The 22709-nt window shown below is 50.2% G+C and overlaps 1 protein-coding gene across 2 annotated transcripts; it reads left to right on the forward strand.

The window, feature by feature from the left end:
- Positions 1-1183: 1183 nt before the first annotated feature.
- On the forward strand, positions 1184-22669 carry SYNGR3 (synaptogyrin 3). Of its 2 annotated transcripts, none has more exons than XM_042864348.1 (4): positions 1184-1284; positions 10526-10766; positions 16135-16277; positions 17716-22669. In XM_042864348.1, the coding sequence occupies exons 1-4, from the start codon at positions 1186-1188 to the stop codon at positions 17923-17925; spliced, it is 693 nt and encodes a 230-aa protein (XP_042720282.1). In that variant the 5' UTR covers positions 1184-1185; the 3' UTR covers positions 17926-22669. The 2 variants fall into 2 exon arrangements, with proteins under 2 accessions (XP_042720282.1, XP_042720283.1); XM_042864349.1 differs by lacking the exon at positions 1184-1284 and adding an exon at positions 7327-9493.
- Positions 22670-22709: the final 40 nt, after the last annotated feature.

Below are 22709 nucleotides of genomic sequence, written 5' to 3' on the forward strand. Positions count from 1 at the left end.
GGAGCCAGGTCCTGGAGCTCTGGGGGAAACTCCCTTTGTAATAATTAAGGGTTTCCCTCTGTAAGCTTCTTGTCCTTTCTTTCTTTTGTCTTCTCTGGGAATGGGATGGTTCTGGGCCTCTTCCTCTCCCACAGCTCTGTTTGCCTCCCTTCCCACTCAAGCAAAGTGGGAGCTCCATCTCCGTCACTATTTACTCTCTGTGCTTGGAATCACGGCACCTCTGCTCCAGCAGCACAGGTTGCTCTGGCTCTGCATGGTGACCATAGCTGTAGCAAGGTGTTCCAGCTGCAGTGTGGTTGCTGCAGCAGGCTGGCTGTGTTCAGCAAGGTGGCCTCAGCCACAGCACAGCGACTGCTGGATCATGGGGGACTCCAGCAGCAGCAGCACATGTTCCTCAGCTGTAGCACTGTGCATGGCTATCGCTCAGTGATGATGGCTGCAGCATGATGTCCCAAGTTACAGCACAATGTCCCTGATTGTAGTGTTTTAATCATGGCTGCAGCACGGTGCCTGTGGCCATTGCATGGCGTTCCTGTCTATAACTTGCTGTCCCGGTCATTGCACAGTGCTCATGGTTATTGCATGATATCCCTGGCTGCAGCATCATGCTTACAGCTGTTGCATGGTGTCTCTTGGCTGCGGTACAATGTTTTTAATCATTGCATGGTGCTCATGGACACTGCATGGTGTCTGTAGTAGTAGTATGGTGCTTCTGGTCATTACGTGGTGTCCCTGGCTGCGGCATGATGCTCATTGGCATGGCATGGTGTCCCTGGCTGTAGCGTGGTGCTCATGGCTATTGCATGCTGTCTCCAGCTGTAGTATGATGCTCATGGGCATGGCACGATGTCCCTGGCTGTGGCATGACGCTCATGGCCGTTGATGCCGTTTGAGGTCATTGCGCGGTGTTCCCGTCTGCAGCGCGGTGCCCGTGCCGATGGCCCGCAGCGCCCGCACCGCTCGCTGAGCTCGGCCTCCCGCGATGGGAGGCGGTCGCGTTGCGGTGAGCGGCACGCCGGGCGCGTGCACCTGCCGCCGCCCCCCCGCCCCTCGGCTGCTTCTTCCCGCTGCCCGCGCGCGGCGCTGCGGACGAACCCACGCGAAAAGCGCGCGGCCGGCGCGGGGAGCGCGCGCGGCTCGGCTCGGAGCGGCGCCGGAGCGGAGCGGAGCGGGCGGTGGGGGAAGATGGAAGGAGCGTCGTTCGGAGCGGGCCGGGCCGGCGGCGCCGTCGATCCTCTGGATTTCCTTAAGCAGCCGCAAACCATCCTCCGGGCGACGGCTTGGGTAAGGCGGGGCGGGCAGCGTGCGGTGGCCGGGCGCGGAGCGGCGCCCGTTGCAGCGTGCGGTGCCCGTGCGGTCTGCAGTGCCCGGGTATTATGCGTGCGGTGCGCGGTGTGCGGTGCCGTGCGGCGTGCAGCCTGCAGGTACCGTGCAACGGGCAGCGCTTTGGCCGCTGGCTCCCGTGGGAAGTTCCGTGGGGACGGGCACGGTGCGGCGGGTGGCCGATGCCGTAGCCCTGCAGTGGTTTTATCCCTGGTGCTTGAGCGTGAGAGAGCAGGGTGCAGCACAGAAGCAGAGGACATTTTCTTCCCATCCGTGCTCTCTGTGTGCATGTGTAAGAGAGATGAAATCTTACAGCCAGCCCTGCCCAGCTCCCCCTGTGCATCCAAATGGATGTTATGTTTGCTGGTCCTTTCCCATACGTGAGTTCTGCCGTGCAAGGGGCAACAAGAGGTGGGATCTGTGCTGCAGCCACTCAGTGAAGGCTTTGCCCATTGCTGCTCCATGAATAAGCAGCCAGAGAGCTGTGCTGCCAAGCTGCAGTGCTCGGCTCTCACCTGCTACAATCTAAAAGCGTGCATGGCTGGAGAGCTCTGCAATGCCCAAAGTCCCCGGCATGGAGTCTCAGCCCTGCTCCTGCAGGCTCTGGTTCTCAAAGCTGGGCCCTGGAGGCTCATCCTCGCTCATGCATGGAAGCCATGGCTGCTGGCTCTGTGTCACCTTCAGCAGTGCCACGTGCATGCAGCAAGGGAAGGAGAGGTGTTGAGGGAAGGGGCTGCCTGTGCAGCTGCCATCACACTGTGCAGGGGGACCCTGGGGCGCCTGAGCAGCATAACATGGGAGCATGCACTTATCTTCAAGCACATGAGCAGTTCCAGCGGCAATCACATGCCTGAAGTTCAACCACATGCTTAATTGTTTGGCTGGATTGGAGCCAGTGAACTTGCCAGGGCTTTAAAAAAGCCCTTTGCTCCATTACTGGAGGAGAGTGGAGTTTATGGATATGGAGCATCCAGATGTGGGGCAGGGTTTGTGAGGCTCCTGCTGGCAGGCATTTTCTAGAAGTATCATTTCAACCTGGAGTACTTGGTTGGGATCCAGTGGGATCCTCCACAAGGCAAATCATTGGCAACATGTTGGTTTGGGCATGGTCAGATAAATCAGTGGCCAACAGGTGTTGAGTTGGGCTCCCTTTAAAAAGATCTGCCAGCACCCAGCCAGAGAGCTCACCCTTCTAGGACTTATGGGCAACAGGAACAGCATATAGGAGATGAACTAAAAATTCCAGTTTAGAAGATATGTATGTGTACTTGGTGGCTGTTCAGTAGAGAAGTCATTCATTTTGTAGGTTCTGGGTTCAGAAAACTGAACATGTATAACTACAGAACGGGTCAACTTTAATCAGGTGGAGGGGCCCTTTGGCTTTCATGAACATGACGTGCACAGGGTTTGCAACGTGAAGATTCAATAAGGCTTAGAAAGTACATGTTGAAGCCATGTGGATGCTTCCCTTGTCTCACTTCTGCTGGAAGATCTGTTGTGAATCTCCCTTGCACATGCAGCACAGGGGTGTGGAGTCCCCATGCTGTGATGCTGTGACCCAGCTGTGTGCCACTGGCTGCCCTTCAGCACAAGCGGGGATGTGGTCGGTGTGAGCTGGGTACTTGGGGCCAGTTTCCGTTCCACCTGGTGCATGGCTGCTGTTACTTCTTGCAAAGTGTGCCCAGGCTCTTTTTAGCTTTACTGCTCGTGCCAGATCAAACCCACAGCCCGTTTTAAGATGGAGAGCTTGGACGGAGGCGGCAGGCGATGCACTACAAAGCAGTATCTGTTTAAGATCTTGCTGCCTTTCTGTTCCAACTGAAGCTTCCCTTTGCCAGGCTGGGGTATGCAGCACAACCCCACAGCCACTGCAGCGCTCCATTACTTGCTTCACAACCTCCACCTTTGCTTTGCATAGCCACAGCAGAGCTTGTTCAGAAACCCCTTGAGCTGGGTGTAGATGTGGGGGCATTTTTTTTTAAGATGTGATTCCCCTTCCTATTGCTTGTTGTCACATCTTTTTAAGCATGTTTAACCCGTGTTGTAGGAGCAAAGCTTGGAGGCTTAATCCTTGCTGCCATTATAGGATCACAGAATGGTTGGGTTGGAAAGGATCATAAAGCCACCCCAGCCTTCTTTTCTCCAAGCTGAACACCCCCAGCTCCTGCAAGCTGTCCTCACAGCAGAGGTGCTCCAGTCCTCTAAGCATCCCCGTGCCCTCTGCTGGCTCTGCTCCAACAGCCCCACTTTTTGCCCCAACCCAAGTGCATTACTTCACACTGGGCCTTGTTATACCTCATTCAGTTCTTGTGAGCTCACGTTTCAAACCAGTCCAGGTCCATCTGGATAGTGTTTCTTTTGGAGGAAGGAGCTGCCTTGGTGGCCCTTTGAGATGTGCTGGTTCAAATGAGATGTGAGCAGTGGAGACCCTCGCTTTAAGCAGCCAGTCAACCCACTGGCTGCTGCCTGCTGATGGGGTTTCACAACCTGTCATTGCCAAGCAGGATGCAGCTCCATTCTGCAGCTCCAGCGGTTGCTTTGGGGCTGTGGGTTCAGCTCTGGTGCTTACAAACATCTGAGGGACCTGTGGGTGAATGGTGACTTTGGGTTAGAAATTCCCAAATGTAAGTTTTGGTGAAAGGGGATTCCTGATCCTACCTCATACTGTGACCTCTCCTTACATTGCAATTCTGAATATCTGAAAGGAAAAAAAACCTATTCTGGTATAAGCTGTAAAACCAAAAGCTGGAAAGAACCACTTAACAGTTCCTCATTCATCTCTTCCCCCTGTGTCTGATGCAGTTTGTCAGAAGAAGATGTGATCACTCTTGTGGTTTCCTTTTTGGGCGTTTTTTGCACAACAAAACAAAGTTGGTGCTCACCAAGGCCTGCCTGCAGAACCATGAGCTCCCCTCTCTATTGTGCCACGGCTGTACGTGCTTCTAAGCAGCCATGCAGCTTTTAAGGGGAATTGTTTGCTTAATGCACCTTTAGATTTGACTTTTAAAAGCAGTTGTGGTAAATATGCTATTAAAAGTAAATGTTTTTAGTAATTGGTATGAATTTTGATAACAGCAAAACTAAAAGCCTTTTTCCTTGACATGTCAGCTTTCAACCCAAGAGCTGGCAGCCTCAGCATGTGTGCTTTGGGGTTTCTTCTGCCATGCTGGATCTCTGCAAGTTTCCTACAGCTTCAAGGGCTTCAGCATTTCATTACAGTGACTTTGGTGTGACTCAGAGTTGCTCCACTTACCCAGGGTGTGTGCCGTGGTACAGCATTGCCTGTGGCTGGCACTTGCCCTGCCCTGCCTAGAGCCTTTCTGGTTTCCTAAAGCTGAATGGGAGTGTAGTGCATCACCTGTTGGCTGGTGCAGCTCCAGCCCAGGGCCCAGTGGGGGCTAAAATGCCCAGTGCTGAGCAGGATGTGGCCTGTGTGTGTCTGACCTTGGTAATTTTTCCTTCTTGTTTGCTGCCCATACTCACTCAGCGATGGTTCAAGGAGCAGAGGGGGCTGGAGAAGGCAGCATCTGACAGGAGCTCGCCCTGTTCCTGTACAGTGTTAGCTCATTGAGCCCAGCATTTTGCCTTTAAGAGCATAACCTTTATTAGAGGATGGACCAACAGCAGCCAAAACTGATTGCCTAGCCATGGGCATAGCAAGTGGAAATCCCCATAACCTTTGATATGAGGTAGTGAATTTATAGGACCAGAGAATGCTTTGGCTCAGATCCGGGAGAAGTCTTTATGTGCTGGCTTTTCACTGAGCTGTGTATTAGTCCATAATATGGTAAATCATTATCTTTCAGTGAGACACGTGTGCTTTGCTGAGGGATGAGTTAGGTAAGAACTGGGATGGATGTGTTATGGGTAGGAGATTCGTTCTTGGAGTGGGCAGTGGGCCCTTTCTGCCCTCTTTCAGGTTTGTTTGGTTTCTTTGGGAGGGTGAAAGGTGCTGCTGCCTGCTGTGTGCTCATTGTATAGGCTGCTTGTTTTTAGCAGGAAAAAAAAAAGAACAGCTTAGGAGCAGAGCAGCCAAACTGCAGCAGGAGAGCAAGGGGTGGCCACTGCGCTGCACCCTGGGCATGGGAGGGAACCAGGCAGTGTCCCTCCTGCCTTCCTGAGGAACCTCTGCTCTGGCTGCAGGGTCGTCCCCAGCATGGAGGGCTTGTGGCTCTCAGAGAGGGGCTGCATGGCTGGGCTGCGCCTCAGGAGCTTGTGGCAATGCTCAGAGTCAGTGCTGTGATCTTGGCTGCCCTGGGCTTTGTCTAGCACTGGCTGCTTTCAGTAAGGTCACCAGATTTCCGTCTTAATTTTCCTTTTCCGTGGGCTGTAGATATTAAAGGCTGACCTTTAGCTTTACATTTTTGTTAATGAAATTATACAGAAGTTTCACCACATCTGAGCTTAAAATGCAGCTGAATTTCCGTTTTCCTGTGATCACTGATTCCAAACGCTGTCAGTTTGATGCGTGCTCAGATTGTGCCACTAGACCAGGAACTTTGAATGGATGCTGTGTTTCAACCAACATCTTTTGCCGCATTAGAAAAGGTAATTCAGTACAAAGCAGTCATGTGGTCATCAACATGCATCCTTCACAGTCTGATTAGCCCATTAGACATGTCCATAACCTTATTAGGGTTGGCATCACGCTATCCGGTTCTGTGCCAGAAACTGCATCAGGTCTTTCCTTTGTGGTCACATCCTCAGTCGTCATGGGAGATCTGGCAGTGCTTAGGTTGGTTGTTGGCCTTCACGTACCCCAGTAAATTATGCAGCTGCGTGCAGAAAACTTTGCTGTTACTGACAGCTGTAAGGATGAAATGGGGAGGACAGGGGCCTAGATTCCCCCAGAATTTGAGCTTGGAGGGTGTGAAGCACTGAGGTGCAGCCCAGATCCAAGCAGGGTGTCCTTGTGGTACAGGGCAGCTCCAGCCCAGGGCCCAGTGGGGGCTAAAATGCCCAGTGCTGGGCAGGATGTGGCCTGTGTGTGTCTGACCTTGGTAATTTTTCCTTCTTATTTGCTGCCCATCCTCACTCAGCGATGGTTCAAGGAGCAGAGGGGGCTGGAGAAGGCAGCATTTGACAAGAGCTCGCCCTGATGTTGGTGTTGGCTCTGTCCACCTGGGTTGTGCCTATCACCATTGACTGAGAGCTACTGCAGAGCAAATTAGGGGTAGATCATTCTTCTCCATGCGTCAAATTTCCTCAGTGTTAATGTTAGCAGTTGCTTGTGTGTGTAATCAAAGCAAGGTTCTGCAGTCTCCTACAAACCCACACCTTCTGGCAGTGCTTTTTCATAGGCCCCCGATTGAAGCACAGTGCATCGACACTGGAAACATCTCACCTTAAAATGGCTGACAGCTCACACACTGGTGCTTTCAGCTCATGCTCTCGCGTTTCTTGCTTTTTGTTTTCCTTGTGATGACTGTGCTTAGATTGTCAGAACTCCATATGCACATTTCAGGTGCCTGGGTGACAGAAGGCTGAAAGCAGTGTGGATAGAATACCTGCAGGTCTGGGGTCTGGCAGACTGATGCTGCAGGAAGGAATGTAAATCTGCAAAGTGTGATGGCAGACCCAAGCCAGGGCAGCCTGGCCAGCCATCCATATCCAGATGGCAAAAACCTGGTGTGAGCAAGCTCTGTGGCAGGCTGCTTCTCTTCTCTTTAGAAGAAAGTAGGTGTCATTCAGCAGTGTGCTGCCCACCAACTGGGCGCTGTCACCTGTCTGTCCCAAAGCCCCTGGGGTGCACCACTGGAGCACTGGTCATAGGGCGATGCTCAAAGCCCTCTGGTTTCAGCTGTGTAGCAGTTGTTTTCCAGAGTCATGGTCTGTACTCAATCCCCATTATAGGTTGCTGTACTCACACCCCTTTGACCTGTGCTACAGAAGAGCTTGCTGCCTGACAGTGTCCCCTCTTGCTCAGGGATACTGGACAGCTCTGCATTTGCACAAGCAGCTCATCTGTGTTGCAGTGTGTACAGCTCTTCTTGCATCCTCCTAACCAGAGTGCTTCTCCAGCCACTTGTGGAGAATCTGACCTTGCATTTTCTCTCTCAGGTCTCTGATGAACTGGTTGAGAGCTTGAGCAAGCAAGGGCTGTGGAGGTAGTTAGGGTCTGGCACTTGTTTTTCATGAACTTAAAGTCCTGTGGGTTTTACTTTTCCCCCATCTACGCCCCTTTCCTTAACTTTCTTTTAACCTACACATAGCAAAACAACACCAAGTCTATTCTCATTAAAATGAGAATTACCAGCAGCAGTTGTTGTTTTGTTTTTTAAGAAAATTAATATCAATCATGAGGAGAGGGAGAGAAAAAACATGGAAAGACTTGTTCTCACTGACAAGCTTGTTTTGACAGGCGTCCTTCAGTCAGCATGATGATTTTGTACCTCCATCCAACACATGCACTCACTCTTGCTGGGCTGTGCATCTGATGGCTGTCTCACCTCTCAGCCCCTTTCTGCGGGATGCCCCAGCTGCAAGACAGGTGCAATTCTCTGCACTGAACAGAGCAAAACTCACTGGAAGTTAAAGCTAAGCAGTAGGATATCTGCAAGTACCATCTCTGGTGACATTTGCATTGGTCCCAGGTGTGTGCATTACGGGCACCTTTTGGCTTTTGTGCTCTTCCATGATTGCTCTCTGGGCATTCTCCTTTAACAGACCTGGGTATCCGGTCCTGCCTTCCAGCCACGATCCTTTTGATGTGCTCTGCTCAGCATAGGTTTTACTTTCCCCCAGGAGCAGCACCAACTCTGTGGGCAACCATGGTACTGCATCACCCAGCCAGGCTATGAGCACAGGAGGCATCTGAAAGCACCAAGAAATAAGTCAGGTTGCTAATCCTGGGAGGATTTAGTAAAAACACTTATCTGAGAAGCTAAGTGCAAGTTCACTGGCCTGCCAGAGAAATAATCCAGTGGAATCAGAGGTTCTCAATTATTCATGTTTTTCCAGAATCACATTATTTATTCCAGGGGCTGTTTTATAAATGCTGCTGCTATTTCTGATAGTAAATAACAATTTTGCATTATTTATGAACAGATTTTTACAACTGCTGATATTACAGCTGCTGCCAAAGCTCTGGGAAAATTATTATTGCTGTTTGTTGTTGTCTGTTGCTTCCTTCTTACAATGCAGCCCTGTTGTTCTTTACATGATGATGCGGCCGTCACGGTGAGACGAGAAGCTGAGTGTGAATGCAGGCAGTGACTCACGTTAGCAGTGAGCTTGTGGTGGTGCTTGGGGCTGAGAGGAGTGGGGAAAGAACCCCAGGCCTTGGTTAAATTTGAAGATGAGGGGATGCTTGGAAGGAAAGCAGCATGTCTGGGTAGCACAGAGATGCCTGCTCAATTGACAGGCAGGTCCTAGAGCATCTCCATCATCCAACATGGCCCAGCAGTGAGCTAACTTGAAATGCAAGTGCAAGAGGAGTGAGCTCCTAGCTGACGGTTTAAAGATGATCTCTGTCCTTGGATGGGTTTGTGCTCATGGGTTTGTGGAACTGGAAGTGAGCAGGGGCAGGTGTCTGCTTGCACTCCTAAGGCAGGATGTTCTCTAGGGACTGTTAGCACTGCTTCTGCTCATCATTTATTTCAGATGATGCCCCACAGAGAAAGAAAATACCCTGCACCTATCTGTCATGGTTGCACTCCTGAAGACATGCTTCTTTGTTGTTCTCTCCAATATGGAGGGGAGTTAGTGGAGAGGATCTAAGACAGGTTTGCTGATGAGACATTTTCATTTGCAAGTATGTTCAGTTGGAACTGCCTCTGTCCCAGCTTCAACCCAGCTGGGAAGAGTGTGGAGGAGAGGGAGAAGGGCTGTCCATGTGGAATACTGCAGGGTAGCCAGGATAGAGACACGTGGCCAGTGCTCGTGCTGTCACAGCATTACACTGCAGTGCTGGAAGCCTTCTGAATGGTTTGTTTGTTGTTGGTTCTGCTGCCCCTATGCACTGGGGAGCAAGGTGAAGTGTCAGCAGGCAGTTACTGCAAGAGCCATGGACTGCAGGTGGCTGTGAGCTGCTGCATCTGGCTGTCGCTCGTTTCGGTCTTGTGTCTCAGTACAGGGCTGTGACTGCAGAGAAAGCAGTGAGGAGCTGTGTGTGGTCTCTGCCTGGATACGTTGCCTCTGGATGCATCCTGGGAGCCAGCAGGGTAAGGAGGTATGCAGCGATCCTGTGGTGCTGGCAGCAAGTGACAAGATCAGAGATGCACAGTGTGGTGCAAGGGCATCCACAGGTCTTGCTACTCTAAGCCCAGCAATGGAAGCAGCAGCACAGTGCTTCCCAGGTTGCAAGAGTGAATGCAGCTGGTCCTGTGGCTTCTGCTTGCTGCCTTTGGTTTTGGAGAGGAATAAAGGATTTACCTAGGCGTGCAGCACTGTGAATGGCATTCATGGACACAGCCACATGACCCAGCTATGACCCAGCTCCCTTTCTGCAGCCAGGATGTGAGGCAAAGCCCTAGGGAGCTGGAGTTGAAGCTACTGTAGAGCAGCTGCTTCTCTCCATTGCTGTATGCTGGGGGGCTGAGAAGCTACTCTTAGCTCTGCTGTGGGTCCCAGCAGTCAGCAGCAGGAATGGGGCAGCCACCAGTGAGCTCCTTCTCTACTGTCCTTTGCAGGGCTGGAACTGGGTCACTGCATAACAGATGCAGGCACTGCATCCTTCAGCCTCTGCTATGGGGTTGAATTGGCCAATGTTTGCATGGCAGCACAACCATAACTTCTTCCTCCTTCCCATGACACCCAGGTGAGCTGCTCCCCATGTCCCCAAGCACCCATCCACCCTCCAGTATGCATTCAGCATCTCCATTATCTGTAGCTTCATTTCTCTCTGCTCTGCAGTTACACAAGGGGGTTCATTGAGTGCAGTCTGATGGTGCAAAGCAGCACAAGCAGAAAGACTGTTCAGAGACCTGACCAATCTGTTTAGTTTCCCTTCCCCTCCTTCCCCATCTCTTAAAACACACTGCAAGCCAAACCATTGAAAACAAGCAGGCTCACAGCATCTGGAGCCCTAGATGCCATCCGCCAGCCCATCGCATAGAACCACCAGCCAGCTGAGTGTGGGGATCTATCTAGCAAATGCCATGTTGCTGTAGAGCCTCACAGGACTGAATCCAATTATTTTGCTGTTGGAAAACAGAGTTAAATGTAAGCAGCTGCAAGTTGTGTTTTCTCCTTCCTTTTGCAGATCTTTTCCATCGTGGTGTTCGGCTCCATTGTGAATGAGTGCTATGTGAACAAGGATGGCACAGACCCTGAGCTACATTGCATCTTCAATGAGAATGAGAGTGCCTGCAGCTATGGCATTGCCATTGGCATTATTGCCTTCTTCGGATGCATCTTCTTCCTTGTTGTGGACCTCCAGTTCCAGCAGATCAGTAGCGTGAAGGACCGCAAACGAGCTGTCCTGCTGGACCTGGGCTTTTCAGGTACAACTTTAGCTTTGCTAATGGACACTGTTTGTCATGGACACTGCTGGTTCCATGGGGTGTGCAGGGTCATTGCTGTGCCTGCAGCTCCATGCTTGAGTCCTGCTCTCATCCCTCAGGCCATGGCACAACTCATGTCTTAGGGAGAAGGATGGGTTGTCTTGTTCAACAGTGAATCCAAAGGCAGCAGTGGGGAAGCCAATGTGTGGTAGTTTGAGGTCAGTGGGGTGTCCTGCTCACTGGTGTTGCTTCTGAAGCTGGGATCACTGGGGTCACTTGGGGAAGAAAAGCTTGGCAGTCACATTTTACCCTGTCACATCTCCTGTTTCTGCCTCTTAACAAGAGTCACTTCATCAGTTACATCTGGATCTGTTTTCACTTTGTGCATGTGTTTCTGCACAAAGCAGAAGTGTGCTTCTACAGCAGGAGCTAAGACACCATTGCCATCCCTCACTGCCTCCAGGGCTGTGGTTTGCTAGTAGCTCTGGATTTCCCAAGGACTCACGTGGATTTTCTGTGCTGTCCCAAGCCCTTGACTCAGCCACATGAACAGGAGCTGATGGGCTGTGCTGTGCTGGGAGACACTGTCCTCTGCTTGGCTGCTCTGGGAGTTTTCTGGCTGAATTTGCAGCTGATGTTCTCGATTTCCAGGTTCTTGTGTTAGCAAAGGTGATTTATCCAGCACGAACACAGCTGATGACTCTGGTCCCAGATGAAAACATCCATCATCATCTGCCTGTGCTTGGCTGTAGTTAAGAATGTCCTCTCCTTGCTGGAAAGCTCATTTCCATGGTGCTAGAGCTTCAGTGCCCAGCCATTGTGAGCCAGTATTTACAGCCCTTTCTGTGGGGCTTGGGGCCTGCAGCTCTGTGATTCAAATGGGAGTGTCCACATCCATCTTCTGCCTGGATGTGTGTCTTGGTGTGAGGCTGTGATCTTTCCCTGATTTTCACCTTGTACCAGCTGCACTGTCCCTTGCCAGGCTTGTATGAAATGGGGCCATCTCTGCCTTGTTCCTCTGTTGTCCTTGTCATACAGTGTGCATAGTCATGGGGCTCTGCAGAAAGCTGCAGAAGATGGGCTTCTGCCCACAGGCATTGCTCTGCTCATGGGGACAGGCTCCAGTATTGCACCAGGGCTCTGTCCTGGTAAAATCCTCCCCATCCACAAATTTCAAATACAGTTGACCTCCCAGTGCTGACTTTATTACTGGGACCAGGGGATGAGTGTGCTACTCTCGAGTGCCTTGTGTCACCTGCAAGGCTCCTTCCTCCTCCCTTGCTTCTTCCCCTCTGCATGCTTTTTGGTAGAAAACGGACAGACCACTTCCATGTTGCAAAGCAAACCACTTACAGGCGAGCTGTGCTGCTGGGAGGGATGTGTGAGTGGCAGCATGCTTCTTACTCAGCTGGGTCCGGTGTCTGCCAGTGACCTTCCCCTGCTTGTGCAGGCTTGAGTTGAGGGTCTCGTCATGGGACATGGGTATGGAGGGGACTTTAAGCTCTTTGGCTTCAGACCCTGTTTTTGTACCATGTATCCTGCTTCATACCTTAATCAAACTCCTTCTTGGAACTCTCATTTGCTGATTGAGAGCCTCACTGCATGTCTCCTCACACCAGATGGACTCTCTGTTCCCTTCCACACGCCTGCAGTTCGTACCTCAGCTTGTATTTGTCTCTCTTGATCATGGGTGGCCAGAGCTGTGCATGTGGAGCTGTTATTAGTGCCCTTGGTGTGCAAAACACCCTTCTGCTGCAAGTTTTCACATTTCAATGGGAGATCTCAGGGTGGGTTCATGCCTGCTGCATCTTGTTCCATTCCTATTTCTGTGCCTTCATTTTTCTAAAGTTATAGCTGCCCCAAACCTTCTGTACTACTGTAGCCCGTACACCCGCTCGTGCAGAAACTCCAGGCAGTTGGTTGATTCCAGAAGCAGATCTTGCAGCACAGATCAAATTCAGGGTTTTGCTGGCATGTGACCCCAAGCAGCCTGGGGCTTGCAGCCCATGGGATCTGTGTCCTCAGAGCCAACCTGTACATATGTGACAGAGTGCAAACTGCAAGTTATTTGCATTGACTGCCTCTGTGTTAATCTCTAGGAACTTTATCTGTGGGACTTCTGCACTGCACCCTTCCTCTTCTTTTCCTCCTTGGCTCTTGATTTCCTCCTACTTGTGACTGCTTCATCCTTTTTCTCTGCATGTGATCTCTGCATTACTGTATGCTTTAATATAAAAGCTGAAAATGCATTTGGGAAATAAGAGGATGAGGAGCATCAAGTAGGAAGTGGGTGGGGTGAGAGAGAAGAAGGTCACTTCTGTCCCTGTGCCTGGATCCCCCCAGTGCATGGTGCTGGCTGCACGGAAGCAGAAGTGGCAGCTGCTGCCTATGAAGGTCATGGGAGGAGTTGGTCTAATTGCTAACCCACAGCTTCCTTTCACTTGCAGGAGGGAGGATCAGTGGTGGGTGTGAGGGCTTATACCGACAGCTTGCTGCTCCCACCCCAGCTGTACAAGGAGCATTAGCTGCCTGCAGTACAAAGGTTGTCCCCACAGTGGGCTGCCCCACGGGGCACTGGGGGCTCTGCCTCTTGCAGCCCCTGAGTCCACAGGTAGATGATGCTGGGTGCAAGCAGGACAGCCACAGTGCTATGTCAGTGGCACTTGCAACTTCATCCTCCATCTGCTCTTACAGCTGCTCCTGTAGATGTGCGTTGCTTGGAACCAGGCTGTAATTACGACTGTAATGTATATTTCCTGGTGTTTGCATTCTGTTGTCTGCAATCCTAAAACTATAATTAACAGCTATTCCTGGTATTTTCCTTCTCTCTGGTATGCTGGAGGATGCAGAGCTGCTCCTGTGTGTGTTTCCGCCAGGAGTCAGGAGCGGTGCTTGTGGCCACAGCAACCCACTGTCAGAACAGCCCCCTCCTCAGGGTCTTGAAATCCATGAATATCAACCCACACCTCCCAGATACCCATTTCCACTTGGTCCTGGAAATATACTGTAGCTATGAGATGGTACCCAGCTGGCACCAGGGCAGCCTGGACCCTGGGAAGTGCAGGTGAGAGGAGGCAGCAGTGATCCCAGGCGTGAGTCAGTGTTGGGCATAGAGTCTCATCGCACAGGAGTGCTAACAGAGGGTGAACATGATCACAAATGGAAACGGGTGCTGGTACAGAACAAAAATAGTTCCTCCTAGAGCTCACTGGGAAGCCTGATCTCACACACAGGCATGTGTCAGCTTTTCAAATGGCATAAACACCGCCTGGTACTTCTGGAGGTGCTCTGAATACCTGACACTGTCTTGTCCACTGGCAGCAATACTGCATTTCCCCTTTCTCAGAACCTGCAGAGAACCAGTTTTCTTCTCAGAAACTCAGCAGAGCTGTCCTGATGTCAGGAGGACAGAGGCTTGTGTGCATCGTGAAACCTCAGTGAGGGGCACGTGGGCAGCAGCAGGAGCAACACCGTTCAGGCATTTCCCACTGAAGGTCTCAGACCCCAGCAATCAGCACTGGGCAGGTCAGCAGCTCCAGTATCTGTGTTGCAGAGGAAGTTGTTAGCTGCAGTACCTAGCACAGCCGGTGCACGGTCAGAGATGTGGATGATGTCATTTTAAGTCCTGAAAACCCTTGGAAGATACCGCTGACACACTGACAGATGGAGCTTAGAGCACTGGGCGGTGGGGAGTCCCTGTGTCATGGCTGTGCCACAGCATCAGCTTTGTGACACTGAGATTCTTGCAAACAATTCCACTCCCTGTAAACCAGTGATGAAGCCTAATCCTGCTGGAGAACCCCACTGTCCCTTTGTGGATGGCCCCAGAGGAACGATGCCCCTGAGCATGCACAACAATGCTGTGAGTTAACCTGCTATAAGTTGCTCTCACATTTCATCTCTGGTCTTTCATCTTCCCAATACTGCTGTGTCCAAAACGTGTGGATTTGAAGCAAGAGACTTCTTCCTGAATTTTGCTCTGTGAGCATGGGAGGTCTCATTTACCACTGAGGACAAGTGGATCATCCCGACAGTGAAAATGGGTATACAGAGGTGGCTTTGGTAGCAGGCATTAGCCATCTTATGCAAAAAAAAAAAAAAAGAAAGCTGTTTTGTTAGTCTGAGATTTGGAAGAGGAAGGTAGGGGTGATCCTAGCTGGAGGGTGTGTTGCTGTAAGAGCAGATCAAGGGCCTGATTTGGCTAAGCTGTCCAAAGTATCTTCCCCAGGTCCAGTTGTGTAAGAAAAGGAAACAAGGAGCGTGTTTTCCAAAATTGCAGCTAGGCACAAATTCTAAACTAAAGGCAAGAAGCCTTATAAATCTTGCACAGTGTTTGGACGTGAGCATGCATCTTTTATTGTACTTTAGAGCTGGTAAGATAAAGAGGGGAAAAAAGGAAGCTGCTTTCCTCTCCCTGTGGCCAGACTGTGCTATGCCCACGGGGCTGGCAGTGTGGCTGCTCGCTCTGATGTGCTGATAATCCCTGGGAAGAGGCTTGTAGCTCAGCATCCTGCTGCTGGGCCTGGATCTCTGTGTGCACATTGGCAAATGCAGGGAGCTTTGTGCTGGGGATGCTTAGAAAGCTGGAGGCCCTTAAAACAGCATCATGGAAGGCTCCAGGTTATGCAACTTCTTTTCACAGCACTGTAAAGTGTTACTGCTTGTTATTACTGCTTGTTACAGTGTGTGCTTGTGGGCAGCTTTGTGTCTGTTCTAAGCTCCCTGACATCAGGCAATGCTGTTGGTTGGTGATTGAATTAGAGGAGCTGCAGCCCTATCTTGATAAGCCAGCCTTGGTTCCAGTAAGAAATTATCATTGAAGCATTTTCACTTGATCCCTGAAGTGCATTGAGGCTGGGAGCAGGCACACAGCCCCCTCCACCTGCTGAGCAGCTGTGCAGTGCCCAGCCCTAAGGTTCTGAAAGCCACAGGTTTCCAGGAAACAAAAGGTGAGCAGCACAGCAGGGTGCTGGGGAGTGGGCTGGCAGCATCTTGGTGCCTGTGAGCAGGCTGCAGTCCCACCAAGTGCAAGAAGGCCGTGTCTAGAGGTTGTGCTGTCCCTGCAAAGCTTAAGATGAAGGTAAGATTTAGGTGACTAAACTAAAGATTTAGGTGGCTAAACTGAAGATAGACAACAGACAAGATAATGCTACAAGTTCCTCCAGTTCAATTTTTTCAGCAATTGTAAATTCACCTCTTTCAAAATAGCTCTGTTTGGGTCATGGCAGAGGATAAGGCGCCCAGGACCTCTATCGCTGTTTGAATGTCTTGGTGGCAGTGTTTGTGCATCAACACCCAGATCTCTGGGGTTCTTGGAGCAGAGGAGGTGATGGCAGTATCAGCACTGACTGGCTCTGTTCTCCTCCAGGTTTCTTGTCCTTCCTTTGGTTTGTAGCCTTCTGCTTCCTAGCAAACCAGTGGCAGCGGACAACAATGAGCAAAGGGGCTTCGCAAGGAGCAGATGCTGCCCGGGCATCAATTGCCTTCTCCTTCTTCTCCATCATCGTCTGGGTGAGTTCAGCTTCTGGACTTTTCAAGGGCCCTACCTGTGAGACCTGCAGCTTTTTATGTAGGGGTACAGCTACTGCACCCAGGGCATTAAGGTACAAGTGCTGCCTACCACTGTCATGGCGAGGGTCCAAGCACCTCGTGGGGCAGATACTTATCCCCGGAGCTGGGCTTTATCCACAGGGCACAGATTTAATTACAGAAGAAACTACCCAACTCAGCTAGGCTGGGGAGAGGAGAAATGAAACCTACTACGGGCTCAGCACTGAGCTGAAGGAGGAATCTGGGGCACAGTTTGGGGAAGTGAAGCCTGGTGAGTGGTGAAGGGCTGTACTGAAGGAACCTGCAGTTCGTCCTTCTCCCTCTGCAGGGAGCTGAAACTGTGGTTGCTTACCCAGGAAGCCCCAGCTCCAGTCCCCTCTCCCTGGGAACTTCCAAACTTCTCCTCCTGCAGCTAGCAAGTTGCATTTCCATCAAAAACATGTTGCTGCCCATGTGCTGCCCTCATTTCAGACCCCAGGGAGGAGTTTGGTTTGAAGCAAATGAGTCCCCAGGAGTACACCATGATGAGCCTGTCCCATAGGGTGTGGGGGATTTTGACAGCCCCTAGGGGAAACCAGACTGTCTGCTCTGCTGCTTTCCTCAGGAGAGGTGCAAAGTGCTGCAGCAAATACATAAGGTCCATTGCAGACAGTTGCTGCCAGGGCCAGGGAAATAGTGTTGGGCCAGAGGAAATGCCAAAGGGCCATAAGTGTACAGCAGGGGAGCACCCGTTGCCCTTGGGGCTTATAGGGGGGGCTAAGGCCGTGCCATCTTGGTGTCTGTGGGCAGGTTTTCTTTATCCTGAGTCTGTCATTTAAAAATTAATTGAATTGTTAATGAAACCTCTTGAAATAAAGGTGAGTGCAGGTCTCTCACAGCTCTGCTGCTTCCATTTCCCACAATTCATGACCTGAATACTTGCAACCTGGAAAAGGGTGAAGGAGTCTCTGCAGGACTGACCTATTTCACTGGCCTGGGACAGTTTCCACTCGTTGCAGTGGTTGGTTTGATGGTGCCACTTCCTTGATGACAATGGGAACCTGATCAGAACACAGTGTGGGCTTTGGTTTTGCAGGGGGAGAACTCATAGCTCTCAATGGAAGGTTTTGCTTTGCAGCATGAATATGAACAATGTTAGGAGGCTGAAGGGCAAGCATCTCTGTGAGGCCTCTTCTGTGATTTGGGAGGCACGGAGAGGGGGAAAGGATGGCAGAGGGAAGCACAGAGTGCTGATGCAAGGTGGTGCGGTGTGGCACAGCAGTGCACGGTGGTGCAGCACCGGTATGCCCTGCACACCTGGCTCCTCCTGGGCCAGTGGTTCCTATGGCTGCGGAGGAGCAGGAGGCAGCAGTCACCCACGGTGCTTGGCTCTCCCCCCAAATCTCTTCATCCCTTGCAGGTCGCACTGGCACTGAAGGCCCTGCAGCGGTACCGCCTGGGCACCGACATGTCGCTCTTTGCCACCGACCAGTTTGCCACCGACCCCAATGCTGCGTATCCCGGGTACCCCACTGGCAGTGGCATTGAGAGCACAGAGACCTACCAGAGTCCCCCGTTCACCGAGACCTCGGACGCCAACCCGAAAGGTTACCAAGTGCCAGCATACTGAGGGAGGAGGGCGTGCGGCCGTGTACAAATAGACCGAGTCCTATGGTGCAGTACAGTTAACCGGTTGATTGCAAATGTATTCAGTACCATTTCCTTAATGTGGCAAGTCAGTGCTGGGTTCCTTACTATTAGCTAGTTGTGCAGTGAATTCTGTACAGTGGTATTGGTTCTTGTCTTACCTGTCCAAGGGTTTTATAAAAGCAGTGTTCCCTCTAAGTCGGAAGAAAGAAGGTCGCTACTCCATGTGGCAGAAGATAAGTCAGTACCTTCTTCGAGGCTTGTTTTAGCACCACTGGGCACTAGGTGCCACAGAGTGCCTGGGAAAGCCAAAAATACCTTTTCCTGTTAGAAAACAAGGTAGCTGATGAGTTGTTCATCTCGTTCTTCCAGAGCTAACACAGATGTGGCCTCATTGCGGTGAGGGGGGCTGCAGCTGGGGCGGTTGATCCTGGCCTAGTCCCACTCCTGGCAGAGCTTTCATGTACAGCACAGAGAGCAGAGGCCATGGAAAGTGCCAAATTTACAAAGAAAAAAGTGGTGTCTGTGTTACTTTTATTTGTATATATTTATTGTACAAAAAAACACGACCAAACGGGTGTTTCAAACATAGTTCAGGGTGCGGGGGGACATGGGGGCACAGAAGTTTGGGTTCTATCTTGAATATCCAAATAGCTTCTATGCTTCCATGCGGTTTTGGTTGAGGATACAGAAAGTTGTGTTTGAAACTTGCTTTGGAAAAGAATTTAGCAATAGTTGTCTGCTAATTAGAAATAGGCTTTTATCAGTGGAAAATATGGCGTGTTACAGTTCCACTTCATTGTGGGGTTGTTGAAGTTTGCAAATTTCCAAACAGTTCTGATTGGCAACACTGAACTCTTGCTCACCCTCAGACCCAGAGCTGCCAACACAAAAGGTGTGGGTGCCTCAGTGACTCAAATTCTAAGTCAATTAGGAAGCAGATTGTAACTTGTGTTTTTCTACTGGGAGCAGCCACCATCTGTCGTAATTGCAGCAAAATCCTCAGGTGTAAATGTGTGTGTTGCACTGCAGTCCCTGGTGATGCAGAATTCAAAGCAAGCACCGAAAGGACTCGGTGGGCTTTGAAGTCTGTTGTGGGGGTGCACGTGGCACACGTTTGCCCATCGTGGGAGAATAGAATGGATGATAAACGCCCGAGGACGAGGCTGTTTGGTTTCCAGCAGCAGAATTACAGCCTTGTTAATACCAAGTCAATCTGAAAAGTGCAGCAGATGCTCATCAGTGGCTGACGTGCTGGGTGTGCAGTGGCTGTGAGCAGAGCTGGGTGCTGCTGAGGACAGAGCACGGTGGCTGAGAGTCCTCCTGGCCCCCCTCCTCACCTGGCTGCAGGGGTCCTTCGCTGCACTGTTGTTGCTGGCAGAGCTGTGTGTTGCCTTCTGACCTCACAAGCAATAGATAAATGACTGCCCCAGCTGTTCTTGTAGCAAAAAAATCCAGCAGTTTTTTGTCATCATCATTAGCACAGCTCATTTCTGCTGCTAAATAGCAAATAAATGCATTAATTAATAAGCAGCAAACCTCATCACAGGCAGTCGTTATCGGTGACAAAATGCATAACTTGAATACCCCACTATTCAGGTCAGATTAAAACTTGCATTTACAGTGAGTGCTGGCTTTCCTGGATCTGGATCTGCCTGGCAGCACCCAGTGCTGATGGAGCTGTGCGGGCATTTCCCAGCTCAGACACTTTTCCTGCAGAGCCCAACCCTCCGTGTGTGGTGACAAAGGGACCTGGCATCCCTTACAGCTTTTCCTTACAGTGACAACTCCACAGCATCTCCCCAGTACCTTTGCCATCCACTCTGAAGTGAACTTAGTATTAGGAAGAGCTCAGCCCCGCTGCCAGCATAGCTGCTCCCTGCAGCAACAGGATGCTGCACTGCTCATGGAGGAGGCACCTGGAGCTGATGCAAGAAGCAAGAAAGGTGCCCTGGGGGCGTCTGCTATCAGCCTGTGCTGGTTGAGGTAGGTGAGCAGTGAGAAATTTGTGCACTGAGTGGGGACACCCAAACCCCAGTAGAGTATAAGCCTAAGTTAATTCTCTAACCCTTGTGATTTTTCTAGAGCCAGTCTTGATGAAAATAAAAGGGCAAAAGATATTAATACAGGGTACAGTAGAACTGTAGCAATATTTTCCTTAGAGGGAACACTGAAATTTTAGCAGCACAAACAGTACTTGTGTTAATATTTTAGTAAAATTATAATCAATTTAAATGTTTAAATTGATTGTATGTGAGATAATGTTTGTTCAGTACATTGTATCTTTTCTAACTATATAACTGTTCCAGAGTTTCCTTGTAACTGTAAAGAACTAAAGTTCTGTCTGACTGCGAGAAGTGTCCTGGTCAGTGGTGTAAACGTGCTGAATATTACAACATCTGAATGTACGCACCCCAGGCCTACATTGCATTTCTTTTCTTTCCACCCCTCCCACCCGTGGCTGTGGGACATGGATGCACATCCCCACGCCGTCCCTGACCTGAGAGCAGCCACTACGGCATGGGGGCAGCAGCACAGCTGTGACTTCATCCCCAGGCCGGGCAGCGTCGTTCTTCTCAAGGTCAGCTTCTTCTTGCAGTCATTTCTCCCCAGAATGTGTTATTATGTTTAAATTCTGCTTGGCGCTGTGCGTGAGGACCTGGATGTGCTGCACTCAGCAGAAGAGGAAGGGGCTTTGGTGGCTGGGTTTCCTGGCAGGGGTGAGGCAGAGCAGGAGCTGCTCCATGGCCGTGGTCTGGCTGCTGCCAGAGAAACCTCCCCCTGCTCCGGGTGCTGCTGGGGCAGCAGGAGCCGGCAGACATCCCTCAGTTGGTGCAGTTTTTGCAGGTCAGCACAGTCATTCCTCAGTCTACATCAGGGTGGGAAAAAGTGTAATTAAGGTGGCACTGCGACACCTAAGATACTCATGCCTTGGAAACAGCAGTCAGCCACCTTGAAAGAAAAACATTTCCTGGTTTGTTGGCGACTGTTGCTCAGCTCCTGTGTAATTCCTCATCCCCCAGGCTGGTAGCACAAGGCCCTGCTGAATTAAAACCTTAATTAAGGAAGCGTGAGACATCAGCCCTCTCCCTGGCAGTGATGACTCATGCCTACCCCTTGCACAGCGTCCTGTTTCCAAGCACTTTGCAAGGCCCTGCAGTGCTCCCACTGTCTGCTCTGTGTTACCAGTGCTGTCTGTTAACTGTTACAGCATCTTCATGATGGGTCAGTCAGACTGTGTGTGCAGGTATGGGCTGTAACAGCAGAATTATTGGATCCCTGCAGTATCTCATTCAAGGTTCAGACTGTCTTAGCATCACTCTTTCATACTTCTTTCACCCACTTTTTTTCTCTCTGTAAGTTCACTGTGGTACAGTGGACAGTAGCTGCTTTCCTTGTAACCCTGCAGACCAGCCCTTACAGACATGCCAGCATTTTGCTGCAAATCCATGCCCTGCTGGCTGCTAGCCCCATGCTGCTCTCAGAAGCCATTGTAGAGTCCTCCAGAAATCTTGCAGCTGACCAGGCTGCCCTCAGCCTCACGTGCTGACAGCTCCTGTGTAGTGTCAGGGCTGAATTTCAACATAGACTATGAGCAAGCCTGTACCTTTTCTTCCTGGAGATTTATTCTACTAGATCCTTGTGCTCAATGAGGCTCTGTTGGGACAACACAGGCATTTCTCAGCATTGAAATTAAACCACATTATGGGTAGTTTTGTTTGTTTGTTTTTGCATGAACTTATACTTTAAACCCATTAGAAAAGGATTTGAAATAAAGACATTAATTGGAAATTGCTCCCGGCATCGTAAGCTATTCCTAGCAAGGTAGAAGTTTTGTTTAACCAACACTCAGCAAAATCATCTCCCCAACAATGTGCTTCACCATCTCCTGCAGTTTAACCATGTCCATGAGCAGTTGGATTTCACTTGCTGTTTTGGTGAGGCACTTTGTAAGATGAGTTTCCCATTGGGCAATCTGCAGGTAGCAGCACAGCACTGCTGAGTTCATGCTACAACAGTGACAGCTCTGGCATCTCTGCTTTTTCCATTGGCTGCTCTTTACTGGGGGATATCAGTCCCCTTCCCTCTCCTCTACAGCACTGTCCCATTCCCCAAACTCACACCTACTGCCCTTCTGCCCGCTGCAGCCATGAGAGCAGTTGAATAGAATTAAGCCAACTGCGATCATTGTCTATTCATTAGTAAAAGTGTAGAATCAATATTCCTCTCTCTAAAAGCTGTGTAATATTTGCAGACTTCCTTTCAGCCTTCTTTGTCTTCCTGGGGAGAGCAGACAAGTCGAGTTCCACTCTGTTTTATCCATAATGCTACTCTAGATTGCATTTAGAAGCTGTGTGTCAACCTCCCACCACCCATGAGGCTCAGACATGGCCTTCGCTGTCCCAACTTGAAACCCAAGTTCAGCTGCCTGTATTTTGTTGCAATATGCATTTAAACCTCAGATTCTTTATAAGTTTTAATAACAACCAGATACCAAATGTGGTTTGCAAATTTAAGTTCTTTTGCAGATACCTCTGTATGAGCAGACCGCTTCCACGAGTTGCAGTTGTCACTAACCTTACGTGGATTGTAGTATAAAGTGGACTGTGTATGGAAATAAGTTAAAAATGTTTACAACTTTTGTATATATATATATATAAATATATATAAAAAAATATCTTTTGAGAGAGCAATCTGTGATGATGTATTTTCAGTGTCTGTGTACCAACTGCAACTTATTTTCAATAAAGAGTTTAAAATGAATAG

Source organism: Lagopus leucura, unplaced genomic scaffold, assembly GCF_019238085.1.
Source record: "Lagopus leucura isolate 7727_CA_CO unplaced genomic scaffold, USGS_WTPT01 Super-Scaffold_760, whole genome shotgun sequence".
Lineage (NCBI taxonomy): Eukaryota > Metazoa > Chordata > Aves > Galliformes > Phasianidae > Lagopus > Lagopus leucura.

Bases quoted from the DNA above. Each gene is read 5' to 3' on its own strand.
- SYNGR3 (XM_042864348.1), top strand. From the start codon at position 1,186: ATGGAAGGAGCGTCGTTCGGAGCGGGCCGGGCCGGCGGCGCCGTCGAT. The intron at 1,285-10,525 runs GTAAGGCGGGGC...TTCCTTTTGCAG, and splicing joins TCCTCCGGGCGACGGCTTGG to ATCTTTTCCATCGTGGTGTT. The intron at 16,278-17,715 runs GTGAGTTCAGCT...CATCCCTTGCAG, and splicing joins TCTTCTCCATCATCGTCTGG to GTCGCACTGGCACTGAAGGC.